The 20,801-nt window shown below is 40.7% G+C and overlaps 1 protein-coding gene across 1 annotated transcript in view; it reads right to left on the reverse strand.

Annotated features, from left to right (window-relative positions):
- Window positions 1-20,801, reverse strand: part of PDE1C (phosphodiesterase 1C) — a 135,559-nt gene that overhangs the window by 1,715 nt on the left and 113,043 nt on the right. Inside the window, exons 14-15 of the mRNA XM_018565264.1 lie at window positions 16,938-17,228; window positions 1,187-1,264 (exon numbers count right to left, since the gene is read on the reverse strand). Coding sequence (XP_018420766.1) covers window positions 1,187-1,264; window positions 16,938-17,228 — 369 coding nt within the window. The remainder of the gene's footprint in view (window positions 1-1,186; window positions 1,265-16,937; window positions 17,229-20,801) is intronic.

A 20,801-nucleotide genomic window follows, 5' to 3' on the forward strand; every position in this document is an offset into this window, starting at 1 on the left:
CCCCCCCCCCCAAAAAAAAAGCTAAGAATGTTACATATAGTATAAATAAACAAAAAAAGCTAACAATACTTGGTGGACAAATGTTTTATAAGGGGTACAGAGACTGATTTACTAAAGAAGTAGAACATTTTCATTTTGCAAATAATAAGGTGACGCTATGTTGCCCGGTCACTTGCAAGCAGAATCCATTATTTTTAATTTTCCTTGCACAGGATTGGGTATTTAAAATGAACAGAGCTCTACCTTATTAATTTTAAGTGCATGTAAACCCAGAATGTATCTTTCAGGTCTATAAGAGGCATGTGCACACTTGACAGGAAGCCCAACAACCAATTGAAGGAGTGTTCAGGGCAGGACAGCAAACTGCAAGACAGCAGCTTATTGTTATCAGCCTGAAACTGGAAGTGCTATTACTGGCAGGATCTCCAAGCAAGAAGCTTTGCAATAGAGTCACACAAAAAAAAGGCATTTGCTTAAGAAAACTGTTTACAATGAGTCACTATGCCAAACACACTGACAATAGATTTGGGGTTTACATACAGTTTAACCCTACCAGCAAAGTGTGTCTGGTCATTTGGAATGGTGTACTCAGTTTTGTTGGATTGATGGGTGATCGGGGCACCACATACCTAATATTGAAATTTTTTAGGGTGCCGACATATGAATTGAAAATTTTAACCAATTTATTCTGTCAAAAATAAAAAAATAAAATCACACATATAAAGTTAAAAAGTGCAACAGAATAAGTTCCCCAATTTTACAGGGATACTTACATGAACCACCTTAACATTATGCTCTTTCTAGTATCTATCATATATAGATATTAGGGGATTTATCAAAACTGGAGCAGACAAAATCTGGAGCAGATGTGCAAGGCAACCAATCAGCTTCTTTCTTATTTTTAAATCTTAACTGAACAAACTGAAAAGAGAAGCTGATTGGTTGACATGCACAACTACCCCAGATTTTGTTTGCTTTTGATAAAATGATAAAGTACCCTGTAAAAAAAGAAGAAGAATACTTACTGACTGTAGTTTTTGCTCTGCTGAGCTATGGAGGCTACTGGGAGGTACTGTACTGTGCAGAAACTCTTACATACCCTGCTTCATTTTTTGCTTCATTCTCTATTTGCATACATACTTATATAGTTATGCATGTATTTATTTTCATCAACAGCAAAGCCTACCTTTTTTATGGTGGCCAATTGCTGTTGGTGATGGAGGGCATGGAGAACTGCGCAACCCTGTTGTCACCAATTTGCTTTCTGTAAAAGTGAAATTGCAAACAAAAACAACAAAAAAAGTTTGTTATGTACAATCCCAGCAAAACAGGGACACATTTTTTTAAATAAATGTGAATAAAGATTATTAAATCAAGCCGTTCATATTATCAATTGGATTTTTAGTCATAAATAGATGTAGAGTATCACAGTATCATCTCCTGCTAAATAGAGCTGGGAGCTAATTAAAAACTATTTAGTTTTTAGTTTTGGATAGAGTGGTAAGCAGTTAGAGCCATTGTCAGGTTTTTAATATTGTCTCAGTCACTCTTTAATTGTCCCTATCACCAAAGTCCTGAGGAATGAAAGTGAAGGTAAATCCAACATTTTTAGTTGTCACCAGCACAGGAATACAGGGGAAATCTTCCAATAGGGATATGAGTTCACTTGAAACTTTCTTAGCGGGGCTCTCCCTCACATTGACAAAATATCCCCGTACTTACGGTTAACATGACATTAAACTCAGAATATGCCTCTTGATCTGATCATCTTCTTCCTACTAGTAGTTTTCAGCAGTCCCTCCAGCTCTGGTGCTGATCTCTGATTCAGCGCAGACTGCTGTTACTTCCTGTCCCACGGAGTCTGTCCGGCGTGTACGCTCACGGCTGTGTGCATTGACTTACACTGAAGCTCTTCTCCTCTCCCTATCAGTGATCTCCACTGTGCATGCACCTGCACACATCCTCCTGTACGGCCACTCGGGGAAGCTGGATTCTGCAGCCGAGAGCGAGTGGTGGAGACAAAGGTACGTTTTTACCTATTTGCCATATACTGTATCTACTGCTTGCTAGCAATAGATATATGTAAAAAAAGAGACTTTAATACTACTTTAGGTCTATAGGACAGGGAGGAAAGAAATATCTCCCTCCTCTACTCTATCCAAAATGTAAAAAAAAGTTTTGGCTTTAGATATATATCATAGAATGGCGATTTCATGGAATACAACTGTATGCATTAAGGTTGAATTCCAGGCAAAAATTAAAGCCACAAATTGAGTTAGCTCTGTATTCATGAATACATCAATAAAATTATTTGTTTTAAATGCAAGCTGTGGAAGTGCCAAAATTTGACCAGGTATCAGCCTCTTGCAATCCATGTACAGTCTGTACAGCGTAGCTTAATGAGCGGAAGGATGAAGCAGCACAAGCAGCTATTGTGCGATGCAATGCAATGAGCATGCTGATAGGAGGAGAGAAGTGGATGATATAGAGATGAGCTCATAAGTGTGCTGCTTCAAAGGAGGAAATGGGGTGAGGACCATGATAAAAGTGAAACTGCAGCAGAGAAAGGTTAAGTCCCCTCCATGTTAGATGCGGCTGCACTGTGGGGAAAAGCTGTAAAAAATCTTAGGACTGGATGGACAGAAATACAGACCCTTTGGAAGGTAAAACAGCTCTCTAATATGTGTTATGTGTACTTAGCTGTTTTAACTCAGATTTGCTTTAACTGTAAAAGTGGAAACAAATAAAACAATGTCCTGTTGTATTATATACTGTGACTACATGACCCTCAGGGTTATTCTAAGGACAAAGCTACTAAGTAGTAGTCATCCTATGCTCCACACAAGGTCTCAGTTAGTACATGTATTTATTTCCAAATCATGGACTAGACGTTTGGACAGCAGGTGAATCAATGTGCTACCATAATAATGTGTAGACACCTTTCCAAGAAATGTAGGCAGTCATAGAGTTTGCTGGCTATGTTTCAGAGGCCTGGAGTTTAAATGTAAGCTCTTTTACTTTAAAATCTGTTTGACAAAGGCTGTCAACAGGGATGCCAGAGAGCTTGATTTATGTAAAACCTGGAAATCAAGTAGGAATAATGTTTTACGTACCACACAAAACTGAATCTTAAAGCATAACAAGTGGTGAGAGTAAAATACACTCTTCCCAATAGTTGAGCCAGATTGTGACACTGATGCTGTCACATGCTGGCTCTATAGCTCGAGAACTGAGCTATCACAAACTGCTGATCACTCAACTCATGGCTTCTCCCTACAGAGATCAGAGGGGGTGACACCAAAATGACTGACAGTGCTCTCTGGGCCTACTGTGTGCTACTGGATTCAACGTATTATCTAAGACAGACCTTACTCATGGTGATTCAACTACTACCAGGGATGTTCCAGAGACACTGGAGCCCCACATAAACCTCTACTGGCCTGCTGCCAAACCCAAAATGTTTCAGTAATTTAAGGTGATATTGCTGGGAACAATGGAGTAACACCTGAACCTCCACTGGTTCAGACAGAGAAAACACGTGGACCTCTGTTGTAATGGAAGCTACTTCTGCCTGCTGTTTGTGGGTGAAGTCTGAGCTCCATTCAGGGACTGTCACCTTAGACAGTTGCTATTCCAACTGGCGGTTGTTGGGTATTCCAGCTTTCCTTACCACTGTTTTGCTGTTTGAAATACCCGTTAATCCTGTCATAAATCCTGAGTCCTTGCAATTTAATGTCCACTGTCAGAAACCACCTGCTACTGCGCATGCGCGGGGTCCAGTTTTCCATACTGCGGGTAAAAAGGTACCTGCGCGCAAGCATGCGCCACGAAACAGCCGCTCAAAAGCATGCCAAATGGCTCACGGGAAGTGATGATGCTTCCTGATAGATCTGCCTATTTAAAGCCAGCCTACCTGACTCCGAGTTTCTAGATTGTCTTCAGCTTCCCCTGTGTAACTTGTGCTTCTGATGACCTTGCTGACTTTGACCCGGATTATCCTTGACCTTGTTGTTTGCTGCCTGCCCCTGACCTCCTGCGTGCTCACTGGACCTGCCTCTGTCCCCTGCCTTTGTACCTCGCTGCCTGACTGTATTGACCCCTGGCTTGTTTGACCTCGATCTTGGATCCTGCTGTGCACTCCGCTGCCTGTCTGGCTTTGACTACAGCTCAGCCTGACCCGGTCCATGGCCGAAACTATGGTTGCACAGATACCACGTACAGTACTCGGTACAAGTACGAGTACATGTACCGATACTTTTGAGCTCCAAGACTACACTAGAGAAAAATTAAAAAATTAGGAGGCAGCTGTCATTTGTAAGGAGCACACGGAGCTCCTGGGATTTGTACATCTCTGTTTTAATGTACGATTTTGTTTTTATAAATATAAATAAAGGGATCCACAGATACCAGTTTGGCGAGTACGAGTACTGGTACTTGCCGAGTACTTACAAGTACGAGTACTGATACATTTTTGTTTATTGTCATGTGACAGTTTTTCTAAAATAATACAGACTAATGATTTTAGGACAGTGGTGGAGTGCTAGGGCCCGGTCCCAGCTGCAACTGCTGCAACCCTGGTAGTTCTCATGAAAATGCCAAGTATCTGCACTGGTACTCAAAAAGTATCTGTGCATCCCTAGCCGGAACTCCAGCTTGCACGGTGTGATCATCACTGGCAACTGTGCCAGTCGCTGTCCACTCTGTTCCCAACTCCAGAGTCTTTGGGACACGAGGTGCAAGGGAAGCCTCCTCCCTACATTCAGTCTCCACCAAGGTACGTGATATCCACTGAGCTGAAATCTCAAACAATGTTATCGCTTTTCTCTGATATTCTCTGTTAACTATAATGGAGATAAGGGGAGGAGGAGGTTCTTTTAGCCTAAATTATTACATACAATGGGGTTAGTGTGTTTTGTCATCCTAGGACAGGAAGTGTGCGGCTGGCAGACTCACTGGGTAAAAATAATTCACCCACCATGTCTAAGGACTGGAAGGCTGCAATATATTACATTTTTATTTTTAGGTTTAGATATACTTTTAAGTGGTTTTAAGTGGCTTTTAAGCAACTCTGTTGCTTAAAATCCAAAACACCAAAACAACAGTTACCTTTAAGAAGAAGTTAGAAAAAGAGGAACGTAAATACATACCTCTGTCTGCCCTGCGTAACCCACTCTTGATCAAGAAAAATCCTGGAAACTCTGAAGAAATTGACACTTGTAGGAGGCTTGATTTGCTTTGTACCCCAATGAACATAGTGGTTTCTCTTGCCAACCCCTACAACACTACAGGACATGCTAATGTTGCTCTCAACAAAAACAGGGTGCCTCTCACACCAAGGGCCTATGATTGAAGATTAATATGTCTCAAGTCTAATGGGAGTGCCAAACAAACCATCTGAGAATCCAAAACCTTTTAATAATTGTATTGGTTCACAAACAATAACACAGCATTGCCAACATGTTTTGAAGGCCTGAAAGACTTACCCCTTCATCTGAGCTTAAACATATTGGGTAACAATAAGGAGCTCACGTGAATCACCAAGAGTCAATTACTTACTGTAAACGATATTGCCAGAATCAGTGAATCAGCAAAAGTAAACAGGAATGCATGAACTGTGGATCTGTGTGTGTGTGTAGTGAGGGGACTGGCAGGATCACCAGGTATTCAGTAGGGTTTTCCAACATACATTAATAAAAGCTTGCATTTTCTCTAATGTTGTGGACAGAGTTAATTATTTCACATTTACATACACTTTAAAGTTTAAATGTTTACTTGAAATCTCCCTAGCAGCGATACAGATGGAACCAAAATCCTGACAAAAGCCTTCTCTTTTTCTGCTCTATCAAAAATGAAATAAATAATTTTGGTTGGAGTTGAGATTTCAACTCCCTAAATGCTATTTATACTTCAGAACTCCAATAAACTAATTAAAATGCATGGCTAGATGATCTTGGTAATACTGCAGAAGAACAAAGGCAAAAACAACTTGAAATGACCCTTTAAACTAGCAAGCCGATCAGATTTTGATTTCTTAAAGTAAAGCTTTGCAACAACTATGTAATCTGAAGTATAAACTATATCTAAAGTAAAAACTTTTTATTTTTATTTTGGATAGTGGAGGAAACAGTAAAAAGCCCATCAGTTTTTTATTTTTATTTTAATGTTTATCATGTCTACCATTCAAGAGATTTCCATTCTGTTCCTGTCCTGTGGACACAGCATAAAGTGAGAGGAAATCCACCCAAAATGAGATAAATCTCTTAGATGGGTGACACCAGAAAATTGTCCCCATTGGATGATTTCCCATCTGTTCATTTTTTGATAACAAAATCAGAATTTTTGCTCACTGACAATGGTCACTAGGACAATGAAAGTGATATTAAAGTCAACAGGGTTTTAAGTTATCTCAAATGCTGATTAAGTCACTTACACTGGGTGCTGCTCCTTAATGTTTAAAAGTTTCAGTTTCATACAGAATCAGCTGGTCCCCTGAGCACTGGCTCTGATATCCTATTTTAGCGTGGCTCCTTTCTGAAGCAGAGCTCTATGGAGTCACCTTTGTGTGTGCTAATAAGACATTCCCCTCCCCCCTGCTCCCCTTTCCTTTCTCCTCTCTCCTCTAAGCTAGTAGATGAATCATTGCAGGAACTTGTGCTGTCTTTTGAGATCTTGTACTGGATAGGAAGTTTAGGAAAGCTAAGCGGAGAGCTTGGCACCAGCTGTTTATAATCATGATGACTGAGGTGCTTGATCAAAAATATAAAGAAATACTTTGCAGGGCAATGTATATTTGTTTGATCTGGATTCATTATTGGAAAAAATGTTTAAGCGTTTAATACTACTTTAACCACTTGAAGACCAGGTGTTTACACCCCCTTCCTGGCCAGGCCATTCTTCAGTATTTAGCACTGCAGTACTTTGGCGCACATTTATTCCGTCATACAATGTTGTACTGTAATGGATTTTATACAATTTATTGGGGACAGATAGAGCTTTCTTTTGGTGGTATTTATTCACCACTGGGGTTTTTATTTTTTACTATATTAAGGAAAAATTACTGGAAATGTTGCAAAAATATTTTTACATCATGTTAGGAAACAATTATTATTACCCAATTATTTGTTAAAATAAAAAAGACGGGGTCACGTCGGGTAAACAGACACCAGGTGACGAGAAAGCATGGAGCAATCTGGCCAATCAGGAAGCCGGGAGCCGTGTAATAACAGGGTGCCCAGCTTCCTGATTGACCAGAAAGCCGACTCCATGCTCCCTCATCATGAAGTGATGAGGGAGCATGAAGTCTGCTTCCCGGCCAATCATAAAGCCGGGCAGCGCGTCAAGTGACGAGGGAGCATGGAGCCAGCTTCCCGGGCCAATCAGGGAGACGGGCAGTGTGTAATGACTCGCTGCCCAGCTTCTTGATACCGGAAGTATCAGGCTAGGCATCGAGTACTCGCCCAAATACTCGGCATCGGCACTGATACCCATACTAGTATGGGTATCGGTGCATCCCTAATAACTATGTCAGCTCTGAGCTTTTTTGCATATTTGTGAGCTATAAAAAAAACAGAGTACTTTTAAAAAAACTTAAAACAGTCTACCAAATAAAAAAACATATAGGTCCTTATATATCCTTACTCCTTTTCACTAAAAATCCCATTGCAATGCAGCTCTGCATATTTAAATAAAATCATCTGACAATCATTAGTTAAAAAAACATATTTTGCTTTTACTTTGTTACTGGTTTTTTTCCTAATGGAGTGAGGCACTGGGAATCTAGCCCTAGCCTTACAGATGCATCCTGGAAAGGCTACATCACCAGTGCCTTCATGGATAATCTCATATATGCACTGCAAAATCTAGAGAGATCTCAGGGGAAAGGCATTTTTTCCCTCTGAGATGATGTGCACTGTCACATGTTCCAGGAGCCAGACCCAGAGCTCCAGCAGGTAAGGGGCAATTGATTCATCTACGTGGCCACCAAGAGAAGAATGGGGAGGAAAAGATAAATAAGGATAAATGAAGAATAAAAGCCTGAAATGATCTATACGTTTTTGCATTTAGATTGTCTTTACTAAACATTTCTAAAGGTGCCTTTGTTGTCACTTTAGTTTCTCTTTAACAAAGACATGTCATGTATATATATATATATATATTGTGGCAGCGGGCAGATAAAAATGTCTGGGTATAGCCAGGATGGCAGATCTGTATGGCCCAGTTTCAGGTGTAATACTGAAGTTCTTCCGCTAGGGTTAGGTGTTGAGAGGGCTGGAGGTTTAAGGTGCCCATACAACTATTGGCCCATTTTCATTTGCGATTGCCTTTTTGTCAGATATTCGCAAGGTTGATAGGCAGTGTACAACCACAAATACTGTACAATCGTACAATCATATGACTTTTGACTTTCCTAGAAAACTTCTGTCGAATTGTACGAAGTTCGCAAGATTGGTGGCGTTTTCGTACGTCAAAAATTGCACGATTAAAACTGCTCATGCGCAAATGGCAGGACTAGTCTGAGAAACAATCAGACAAAGCTAGAGAACCAGTGTGTAAAAACGGCCAGACGCTGAAAGTAAAAGCCAAGAGGTTGCAAAGTACTGTCGGTACAATCGGTTGGAAAATTCCTGCGAGGGAAAACCTGTGTGGACCTTTGAGTGTTTAAATCAATAAAAGTGGGCAAAGAAGCCCTAAAAAGAAGACTTAAGCGAGTGGAAGTGTCCTTAATGCACTACAGTTTGGAGCTAATTCTCACAATACATATATATATATTACGGATTTCGGATCCAAATTTTGTATTTCGGATAAAAAAAAAACTACCATCAACTCCAATATATTAACAAAGGTATTTTGCTTTTTAACTTCAATATAACGAATGTTCATAACGGAACGAAATTCCGTCAACGGAATTTCGTATTTCCTGCCTGTATTGTAATGCAACTCTCAGCAGCACAAGAGAAAACCTCTGATTGGTCAACCAAACAAAATACGAATTCCGTTAACGGATTTCGGATCCGAATTTTGGATTTCGGATAAAAAAAAACTAATCAACTCCAATATTAACAAAGGTATTTTGCTTTTTAACTTCATCATAACGAATGTTCGTAACGGAACGAAATTCCGTTAACGGAATTTCGTATTTCTTGCCTGTATTGTAATGCAACTCTCAGCAGCAGCAGTTCCGTATTTCGGATAAAAAAAAATCTTGTCATGTTGTTCAACCTCATTTACAGGGGTAATATTAGTGGTATCAGGGGCGGGCCTATCCAAGTTGATACCACGTCACACCAGGAAGTAGCAGAGGACTGAGACGCTTGTATTTTACCGGCCGGATCTTCTGTTTTAAATTGTGAGTCACTTATGTTTTTATTAATAAACGTTTATGTATACTGCACCATGAGGAGATTTCCTTTTTAATTATATAAATCGCATTGGACGTAACATTACTGAAAGTAACATCCGGGATGTGGACCCGCTGATTCATCATCTCCGCTAATCGCCCCGAGGATAAAGTTCCAAATACTAACAACTACTTACAAAGCCACCCACAACTCTGCCACCGGCTATATTTCAAACATTGTCTCAAAGTATCACCCTAACCGTCCCCCCAAAGACCTCCTGCTTTATAGCTCCCTCATCAACTCATCCCATGCTCACCTACAGGAATTCTCTAGAGTCTCTCCCATCCTCTGGAACTCCTTACCCTAACCTGTCCATCTATCTCCTACTCTGACTGCCTTTAGGTGTTACCTAAAGACTCATCTCTCCAGGGAAGCCTATCCCACCTCAAACTAACCACTGCACTATCATGTTCTCAAAAAATTCCTCCCCACACAGCTACCTCCTCATGTATCACTTGCCCCTCCCTTTTAAATTGTAAGCCCTTATGTGCAGAAAAGATAAAAGTCTATCTCCAAGGGCAGGCAATAAATAGACTTTGTGCTAAAGTTCTACTTTCTGTGCTATTTTTTAAAGAATTAATAAAGGTATGCACAGATTCTCTTGAAATGGATTGTACATTTAACACTGATCAGGTATTGTGTTTGCTGCACATTATCTAATTGTTGTTTTAAATTTTCTTCCCAATTACAATGTGCAAAAATTACACACAGTATTATAAGGAAATGTTTACCTTTAAGTAACCCTCTCCCGAGTCCCCACCTCAGACCGCTTCTTTAATCTCAGACACTATTCTAAGCTAACCCCTGATTTTCCTTCCAGGTGCTTATGCAAACTTCAAATGGAACATTTTGTTGGAGCAATGTCCAATTAAGTCTATGGGACATTATTAAGCAGACACAAGTAGTGCCAAATTAGATTTTGCTGGCTGTGATGTAAACAATGCAGGGGGCCACCACCATCATAAATAAGCACCTGGGTGGGGTAGTTTCAGTTTGGATAGTTTAGGGTGCTAGGGAGGGGGGTTGGTGGCTTTTTAGTTTAAGTGAAGACAAAAAATTTTTATACAGTAGAGGAGGGTTATAACCCCTGGCAACTTTTGTTGCCATCTGTGTCTTATTGGAGAATGTTGCCTTTACTTTCTGTCCGATAGCAACAACAGGAAGTGAGAGGAAATCCCTCCAAACAGAGTGAAATCCCTGGTGGTCAGCAGGTTTACCAGAACTAGTGTCCCAATTGGAAGATAAACAGTCAATAAGACAAATAAAGACGATGAGGCTCCCTAATGGGGACACGGACACCTATAATAACATGCCATGTGTTCTAATCCCTTTCCACTCTATCCACAACTTAAAAAAACAGTTTTGGCTTCAGTTGCACTTTAAAAGTGAACTTGTCCTTTAAAGACAGATTCCAATAATTTATCTGCAGTTTTTGACATTTTAAATAGTTGTAACATATTAAATATATTTTTAGTGTATTAAATATGTGTCTAGATTAAATATTAGCTTCATTTTTCACCTTGATTAGTCTGGATTTTTTTGGAACCATCTAAAAATCTTTGAATAGTTGGCAACTCTACCAGTAATCCTACAAGTACCTTTAAAACTTTTTAAACTGCTCAATTCTGCAAGGAAAATTAGAAGTTAAAATGTTTTTAAAAAACACAATTTGTTCTTTTCCGTCCTGTAAAAAAAGAAGAATGATAATACTGGTAATACACAATAACACTGGCAAGGTACAGCATAAGCATATGGCAATGGTCTTCCCCTAAGTAAATAAGGATGATTATATTTAACATGAGGTCATTAAATATGGTCAAAATTTCAGTCAATAAATACTGTCATGGTTACCTGTGTTGTTGAAATGAAGAGTCATTATATTACACATCTCAAGATTGAAAATACATTTAATTGATTTAGTAATGTAGTTCTAAGAAAATATAACTTAAAATACATCAACAATGTCATGATATAATCTTGAAAGCTGCATGACTGATATAAATGAATAATGTTAGAGAGTCATATTTAGAAAACAGTGCATGTGACATTCACAAAAAGTGTTCACTGCAGGTAAATCTTTTTGGTCCATCTGTTTTAATTTAAAGAGAACGATTAACCACTCGGTTAATCACCAACTAAATGGTTGATGAATGTCGCTTTTTCTATGTTATAAACATGTTCGAGAGTATAGGTCCATCCAAAAACATCATTTTCAGTGTTGGATAGAGTAAGGAAGGGTTAGAAGAACCGCTGCAGGGTTTTTAATGCTATCAGGGGCTCTATTATAGAGCTTTTACCCCAATTTCTGTACCGCATACAGTGTTTTTTCCCCAAAAATTAGGAGAGGAAAAATCTGAAAGAGAGACACAGGCACAAATTGAAATCTTACAGAAGCTCTAGTCTTTTCATGCTCTACAAAAAAAAGTGTTTGTTTTCTGTCTGTGTTGATGTTAGAGAGTTCCCCTTATTTCCTGTCAGGTAAAACAATATCAGCGAGTCAGAAAATGACAGCAAATCTCTATGATGGAACCCTGGAAAGCAGGAAAAACCCAATAGGGGTTCTAATCTGTCCTAACTCTATCAATAACTAAGAAAAACATTTTGCCTGGACATACACTTTCATTTATTGTGGGGACTCATTTGGCTCTGGGGCTTAATAAGGCTTAAGCTACGATCACGCCTGTCCCCTTCAAAAGGAACCTGGAAAATGCTGTACATTACGACCTCTATTGATCCAAGTATTCCAGTATGAGCAAAAGTCTCCACAGGGTAATCTGTGTACCAGTGTCTATTGATAAAAAATATAGAACAGAAAAAAAGCTAAGCTGTTTTTCCTTTTATTATATGGAAAATGAAACAAGGAATCTAAGTAGTTGCCATGTTTTTGTTATTTTGGTATAAATGGCTGCCTTTTTAGCCTTTTAAAGGTTTGCATGCTCCTGTACAAAAAAACCATGCTGGTATCATAATGCTGTAGGTCAAGTATCACAATGAAGCACCAGGGCTAAGAGGCGCCAAGTTACAAATGTGTTAAATATATACAGTAGGTAACTGAAGGTTCAGTTAATTTCATGACATTTTTGTTAAGTGATTTACTGTATTTGTTGTTGTAACCTTCAATGTAATGGATTTGGAATTTGCAATTACTAAAGCCTTTTCTTCCTGATATGCCATTACTCCCTTATAGGCTACAATGATCAGGACTGGATTTCCGCATAACCAACATAAGCTGTGACAATGCAATCTGGCTGGGTCATTATTGTATCCCTGCGCAATTGTGCAATTTTGTTGGTGAAATAGCGTACGGTGCATACAGTTTACCCACTCCATACAACTGTAACGGAACTGCTGGCAGAGTAGAGAAGCAGTTTGCTCTCTTCTAGTCATCAGTTCTTAGTGTGCTTATGTAGAGTGGGTCATTGTCTCTTCTAGACTTTTCACCTAGATAAGAACTTCAGGAATTTAGAAAACTTACACTTGCAGTGGGGCTACCTGCGCACTGCAAGGGTCAGTGCTCATTTTGTCTAGGGGGCTCAAATAAAGATATATTACTCACCTGATCCTTGCTCCTGCAGTGTTCATTACTCACCTCTCTTTCACACCACTCCGGCTGTGGAATGACCCTCAGCATCCTCACATCTACTGCAAGTCAGTGGTCCAGCAGATGTGATAATGTCAGCGGTCCTTAGACTGCCAGAGCTCAGGGGAGAATAGGCTGCAGGGCCCGGTTTATCACACTGGTGGGACCAAGGGTCAGGTGGGTATATCTGCTTTATTTGAGCCCTTAGACTAAACATTAACCATTTTTACTGAGACAGAAAGCAAAAGGGAACCCAACATTTCAAAGTTTTGACCAAAGCAAGAGGAGAGGGAATGCTGTCATTGGGAGACCTGTTCTTGTAAAAACTCTATAAGAGGAAAATTATGTTCACTCTTGAAATATTTCCTCTCAATCCCTGTTGCATCTCTAGAACTGGAAATGAGGAGAAATCTCCCCAGTGGCATGCAGGCAGCAAGAAAAAAAAGCAATGATAGGAATTGCAACCCTTCCCTAGTCTATTTAAAAATAAAAACAAAGGGGTCTATTCACTAAGCTGCCGAGGGCAGCCGAGTGAATGACCGATCTGAAGTGAAGTGAGCCGAACACTGTTCGGCTCACTTCAGGCTGGTACAGCTGATTTCAGCCGTACATCGGCTGAAACCAGCCGTACATCAGCTTGCTTCGTGTGGCTTCGGGTCGACCGAAGATGCTCAGCATGTTCGGCCGACCCGAAGTGCAGAAGGAGTTCGACTCCAACATTTGGATTGGCTGAGCCGAACCTCCGACAGGCTTCTCACTGCTGTTCGGGCTATTCTTAAAGATGCCGAACAGCAGTGAGTGAATAGCCGAATGCCGCTGAACGGCATTCGGCTCGGCTGTTCTGCTCGGTCCCTCAGCGGTACCGAGCAGAACAGAAAAAGAGTGGAAAAACTAAATAGAAGACGATTGTGCGGAGCTAGCAGTGACAGCTAGCTCCGCCCAATAGTTTCCTATTGTCCAGCGGCTCTGCTGCTGTAAAAAAGAAAAAGAAAAAAAAGACTCTCCCGGGCGCTCTGGGAGAGTCTTTCTTTATTCTGACGTGTCTTTGTGTTCTGATGTGTCTTTCTTTATTCTGACACGGGCGATGTCAGAATAGAAAAAAAATAATAATAATAATTGTCCCATTGAAAAGCATTGGGACATTACTATTGGCTATTTCAATTTGCAATAGCCAATAGTAAACTAGCATTGTACCCGCCCTCTTCTGATGGACCTGATGGGGAACTGCAGCAGAACTCGGCCATGATCGGGAGTTGTACGGGCTATTGTGAATAGCCCGTACAGCACCCTTCTGTTCTGGCCGAAGGATCGGCTGAAGCTACGGCCAGATCCTTCGGCAGCTTCCTGAATAGACCCCAAAGTGTTAACTTTGCATAAACTTTAATATGATACCAAGGCTCTCCAGTAGACATGTGCGACAGCTAAAAATTGGTTTTGTTTTAATTCGGATTTTTTGTTATTTCGTTTTCTGGGATTTGGGTCTGCAAGTCAATTAGTTTCAGGATTCGGATTATTTCCAAATTTTCGTTAGCGGTAGTGTGTAAGAGTTCTCTTTATGAAAAAAATTTTGTTGCAGCAAAGTGACATTAGACAAAAGAGAAAAATGACTTGAAGCTTCTGAATGCTACTGTGTTATATGACAGCTGAGAAAGTCAAATGGGCGAAACAAGCCTTGTGATGTCACGGCTTGCTCTGCTCATGTGTTTACAGTCTGTCCATTTTTGTGACTGAGCTAGTTTTCAGGTTCTGTTCATAAATGACTGACACACTTTTTACATTTTTGCTGTGTGATTCTTCCACAGCAGTAATATACTTTCTTACTAAATGTACCCACACATATTATATATAGTTTTTTAGAGGACAGATAGGGCTATATAATTATATCACATATCACATATTATATCTTAAGGGACCGTAATATACAGGGGTACGGGTACTCCACACGTACAGTGTACGTGGCCAGTCATATAGGCACAAAGTGTCGAGACGTACACTGTACGTCTCCCGTCACAAAGGGGTTAAAGGACTTCTTAAAATGTGTGGTTTCTTTATTTACTTTTACTTTTAACCCTTTAGTGAATGAGTAGGGGTACTAGTACCCCTTACTCATTCAAAAGGGTGGGTGGCATCGGGGGATGGCGGCATCTTAATGTAAGGGGTATCCAGATGCAAATAAGCCACCCTGCCTGCAGACCCCCACAACCACCGGGTCAGGGTTGTGGAGAAGAGGTCCTTGTCCCCATTGGCATGAGGACACGCTCCCAACGCTGAGGGCACGGTGCCTGGTAAGGCCCAGGGAGGGGGCATTCGATCATCCCCCCTTTCCTGTCCTGCCAGGCCTGTGTTCAGATCAAGGGTCTGGTAGGACTTTTTGGGGGTGGGGTTCCCCCTTAAAATTCATACCAGACCTAAAGGGCCTGGTATGACTTTTGGGGGGAACCCCACGCACTTTTTTATTTTTAACTTGGGGGTCCCTCCTAATATTCATACGAGACCTAATATCAACTTAAAATTATTGCTCATTTTATTATTAATACTGTAATATAATAATAGCTAGGGAGTCCATTTTTGGCCTGGAACTGACAGACAAAATATTAATTAGATGGTGTTCCAATAATAAATGATTTTGCTTTCAAAAAATCACATCATATACAGGCACCCTAATGCTGGCCATTCCCTGGGCAATTGTATGGAGTTTATCAACAGATTTCAACCAGCTTTTTATTCAATAAACAAATAATAAGTTCAAGGTGACCTCCCCAAATATCAAAACCAGAAAACAACGCTACTGTTAATTTGACTTCTCTGATCTTTTTTGTGCTGGCTAAAAGTAGCTGATAATGCTACAAAATTGTCAACGGTATGTACAGTATATGTCGCTTTGAAGGTAATATATATGTAAATTGAAAACGAGTCAGGCATGGGTCTAACCATCTACTTTTGCAGAAGTTTTCTTTATTTTGTGGGTTTGTATAGCGCAGTAGCTCATTGAACTGTTTCTCAGTGAGGTTTGTATTAAGTGGCTGATTTTCTGTAACTCTGACCAAAATTAACTCTTACCAGTGGCATCTGAAATGTATATACGTAATTGTGTAATGTGCCACAGGTTTCTTGGACCTGTTGTTAAAGTATCTAAGTCACAGAATCCTGACGGAATGGATAATATTTTATGTTCCTTTAAATACAGTATATCTGCATGTGGACAGTATTTCATGAAATTCCCTAAACGTATGTGTGTTGGAAAAGTGCACCATTGAGCCCCAAATGCACCAGTTAAAACCAGGACAAAGATGTTTACCAGCATGCCAGTGTGTGAGTGACTAGCAGTGCAGCTTGATCACTAATGTGAGAAGCCCTTGTGTTGTCTGTGTAATGACTACCATTTATAGGATCTGTCATACCGATATGCTTGCTCATTTATGGGTAGTTAGTGTGAAACTATATTATAAACATTCATACACAGTGGTAATTGCAGGCAAAATCCTTAGAGTGCATTGATCAATTGGGAATAAAATACCCCCCCTCTTTTAATTTTTATAGGCTTCAAGAATAAAATGAAATAAAACAACACTGGAAAGTTGCATTTACCAGGAAAAGGAACAGTTGAAGATTTATACTAAGGTATTTCTAATGAATTACAACACAGTAATAATCTTAGAGTTTTGAAGAACATCTCAAGAGTTACCATAACTAGCAGCCAGCTGTCAAATGATATCTTCCACCTAGCTCATGTTTTTATTCGTGCAAATTCTATTTAATAATCTCTCTTAAAGCAACAAACCTATTTTAATCTTCTGTCATACCCAGTTGAGTTTTTTACACAACGCTTTTAAATTTCTTTTCATCCAACATTATTATTGTTTTGCCTGGAAGTTCTCATTTTTTTAAGAAACATAATATACTGTCTGACAAAAAATTGTGATTTAATTGTTATATAGATGCTATATAGATTGACCTACCATTCTGAACTTGCTGTTTGCCTTCACAGTCCCCGCTTTTTTCTTGTTTGCTTTGACTTTGTCCTGAGGAATCATCTTGTCTGTTTACATTTGGTAAGCGAGTCCCATTAATATTTCCCTGACTAGATTCCGGGGCTTTTCCATCATTTGCATTTGTTTCTTTGTTTGTCTCTGGTCTGGGTGGTAAAGATTTTTCATTGTCATTTCTATCTTCTTTGTCATCATCTTTTTTGTCATCTTTTTCTTTAGAAGCAGTTTCTTCCGCTTCTTTCTTCGCTCTTTCTTCTGCATCTGTTTGAAAAAGTAAAAAAAAATTAATTATACATGGTGGTTTGTTAACAGCTGTCTAGGTTATATTTCAGAAGCAGAGGATTCCAGTGTAGTATTATGCTTTTCATTCTACTTCTGATTTACTAAAGGAGCAAAGGTTTTTCAGTGATTAAAATGACTGCTCCCTGAGCTTAGAAAATAAGTTGAAGTCATTCATTTTCCTTGCACATGATTGTGTATTCACAGTGAATATAGCTTCATCGTATTTACAAAGCTCAGGAAACATTGACTTTCACCATGCACTTTTGCAAACGGTTGCTTGGTTAAATGAAAAGCCTCTATTCCTTTAGTAAATGAAACCCACTAAATCATTGTTTTCTAGCAGATACACATCTTTTCAACAAAGAGCTCTCTAGATTGAGGATGATTTGAGGACCTGCAGCTGAGTGCTACACAAATATGCTACATTTTTTAATTTAGTTAGGGTACTTGAATGCATTTTTAAGATTTAACTCCTGGGTTTAGTGTCACTTTAAGCATAGCTGTCATTGTACATTAATGCACTACACATGTCCATGCCATAATTGTTCTAATTATTTTACACCTATACAGTTCCCAGATTCAACAGGAAGGTCTCCAGATTTAAACAAAATGAACTAAAAAAACCTGAATCAAACCTGATCTAATACATGTCCTAGAGCGGTCCGCTGAAACAGTCTTTCCAGCACCTGGCTTTAGCTCAGTGCTGACACTGTGGGCCAGAGTAATCTCCTGGCCAGCACTTCCTGTATTGGCTGCAGGCAGTAGCACAGGAGTTGGCTCAAGTTAGATACCTTTTCACTGTGCACTTTTTTTTTTCAGCATATGATTTTTATTGATGCACAAAAGTACAAATATACAAATACAACGGTGTAAAACCCGGCACACGGGTGTAGAGGAAACATTTGCATACCTGAGAAGGAATAACAATGAATAACATCAAAACAATGACCCTTGGGTCTACGAACTAGAAACTGGAAACTAGGAGCTAGGAACCAACACACTCGTATTGTAAGGGCTACAGTATCCCCAACTTGACATAGTACGAAATGGAAGTGGAGCTCCTGCCCAGGGAGCACATCTTGACACAAGTTGTACCTCGAGACCTAAATAGGAGGCATAGGCATGCACAACATGAGGCAATTGCAATACACAAAACCACCTTGGCAGCCTATATAACATCCAACGCTCCCAATGACCCGGCTAATTTGTTCTCTAGGTACCATTTTGTGTATTGGAATGTAACCATTACATCCTTCAATTGTTCGGGTGTTAACTCAGCCAAAAGGAATGCGGACCATGTGTTAAAAAATGTTGCGGTATGCTCCTGGGTGAACTGTGCCTCTAATTTGTCCAATGGCATCAGTGTGCGAAGGAGTTCCCTCAGCGTCGCCAAGGTAGGTGGGGAGTGAAGTAACCAATTTATCAGTATTGTCTTTTTTGCTGCCAGTAGACATAAATGTTCCCACCGGGAGGGGTATTCTAACGGTGTAGCACCAGAGGGGGACGAGGGTATAGCGTGGAATAGACAGATCTCCGGAATACAGGATCTCCGGTTGCCCTTGTTGTTATGCATGAAGGATAACACTTCCGACCAGAACTGCTGAATCTGGGGGCATGGCCATATCAGGTGGTCTAAATCTGGGTAGGTGGCGTGACATTTAGGGCAAGCTGTTAGCCAATGCGGTGGGGTGCATGCAAACTTTAGATTGAATGCATAGAAGGCTCTGTGTACCAATTTAAATTGAATCTCCCTCCATGTTTCACACACGATGGCCTTCCAAAGCGATAGCCACCGATTGAGGAGTACAAGGTCCGCCTCTTCCACAGGTAATTGAAGAAGTGTCGCCCATCTATGGACATGTCTGGGAAATACTGGGGGAGAATCATAGCTAGCCGAGGATCTAATGTGTGATAGAATGCTCGAGAGGGATACCTTCTGTGTGGGTGAGTCTAAAAGTCTGTAGAACGACGTATGCGTCATCATAGACCATGGCTAAGGAAGGTTATTTTGGGTGAAGTGTCGGACTTGGGCGTACTGTAGGAAGTGGCTGTCTAGTATCCCAAAAGTTGTTTGTAGTTCCCTGAACTGTTTGCATATGCCCTGGGGTGATATTATGTCCTGTAAAGTGCAGATCCCCCTTGATTTCCAAAATGAGAAAACCCTCGATTCTCGGCCAGGACTAAATGCCGGGGAGGACACCAGCGGCATCAGAGGAGAGACCACCCCTGGGATCCCATACAGTTTCCTGACCTCCCTCCATGTAATTATGGTGTCCCGCAGAAGGATGTTCGTTTTGATGAGTGCGGGAAGAGCTTTCCACGGAGTGTGGAGAACCCCTGAGAGATACCAAGGATGCACCATAGCTTGATCTAAGCGTGGGTCTGTGAAGTGTGAAGTCCCATGCACCCAATCCCTGGCATGTCTAAAAACGCTTGCTAGATTATAAAGTCTAATGTCGGGGATATTTGCTCCTAGTAAGGATTTGGGTTGTTGGAGCTTGTACATGGCTATGCGCGGGCGCTTTCCTCTACATATGAAAGTAGCAAATGCTTTATACAGCTTGTGAAAATCTTTGTGTTTAATGAGTATAGGGAGCGTCTGCATAGGATACAGCAGCCTTGCAAAGCTGATCATGCGGATCAAATGGCATCTGCCCAGTATAGAGAGAGGAAGGTCACGCCATTTATGCAATTCTTGAATGATCTTCTTAAACAAGGGGATATAATTTAAGTGATATATATGGCTCTGGTGGATATACGGATACCTAAATACGTTATAGCTCGTCTCTGGATGTGAATGGAGAGTTCAGGAGGCAGGGTAATTTCCCCAGCAGACTTCCCTGCGGCTGGAGCACCAATGGCCGTGCCCACCCAGGATTGTCGCATGCGTAAAATATCCGGCTCTTTAAGGTGAGTTTCCTGAAGAAGGGCGATGTCAACTTTCAACCTTCCCCAGATGACGTAAGATCTGGCGTCGTTTATTGGGAGATCTCAACCCCTTAACGTTCCAGGAAACAATGTTCAGGGTGGGTCCCATAACAACCACAGTGCGGTGTAAACGATAACTAGCGACAGATGTTGGCAACAAGGGGGGGCTCTCGCGGGCGTCCCAGCTCTCCCGAAGAGGCCCTGTGGCGCAAGTGGATGTGCCCTTTGATGTGCATAAGAATTAAGGGGTGATCCATTGGGCAGGAGATGAAGATGTAGGAGATCGACTCCATGAGTGTGTTAGCGACAAAGTACTAACAACAAAAACACAAAAAAAGAAACGTCCATTGTAAATGACTACCTTTTTTCCTGATGCGAGCGGAAAGAGGCTGACCACACATGAGAGCGAGGCTGTTCTTCACGGGGTTGCGTAAGCACAGTAGTATTCAGTGAGTTGGTATATCGCGCCATCCCGCCATCCAGAAAGGGCGAAAACTATCAGTCCTGGTGAGACTTGAGGAACAACGAAAGAGTAGAGAAAAATCAAAACAAAAACAAAGGAGTGAAGTATCAGTAAAGTACCTGCAGAAGAGCAGCATCCAGGCCCGGAACCTCCGCGCCGCA

Source organism: Nanorana parkeri, unplaced genomic scaffold (genome assembly GCF_000935625.1).
Source record: "Nanorana parkeri isolate BGI_ZX_2015 unplaced genomic scaffold, ASM93562v1 scaffold826, whole genome shotgun sequence".
Lineage (NCBI taxonomy): Eukaryota > Metazoa > Chordata > Amphibia > Anura > Dicroglossidae > Nanorana > Nanorana parkeri.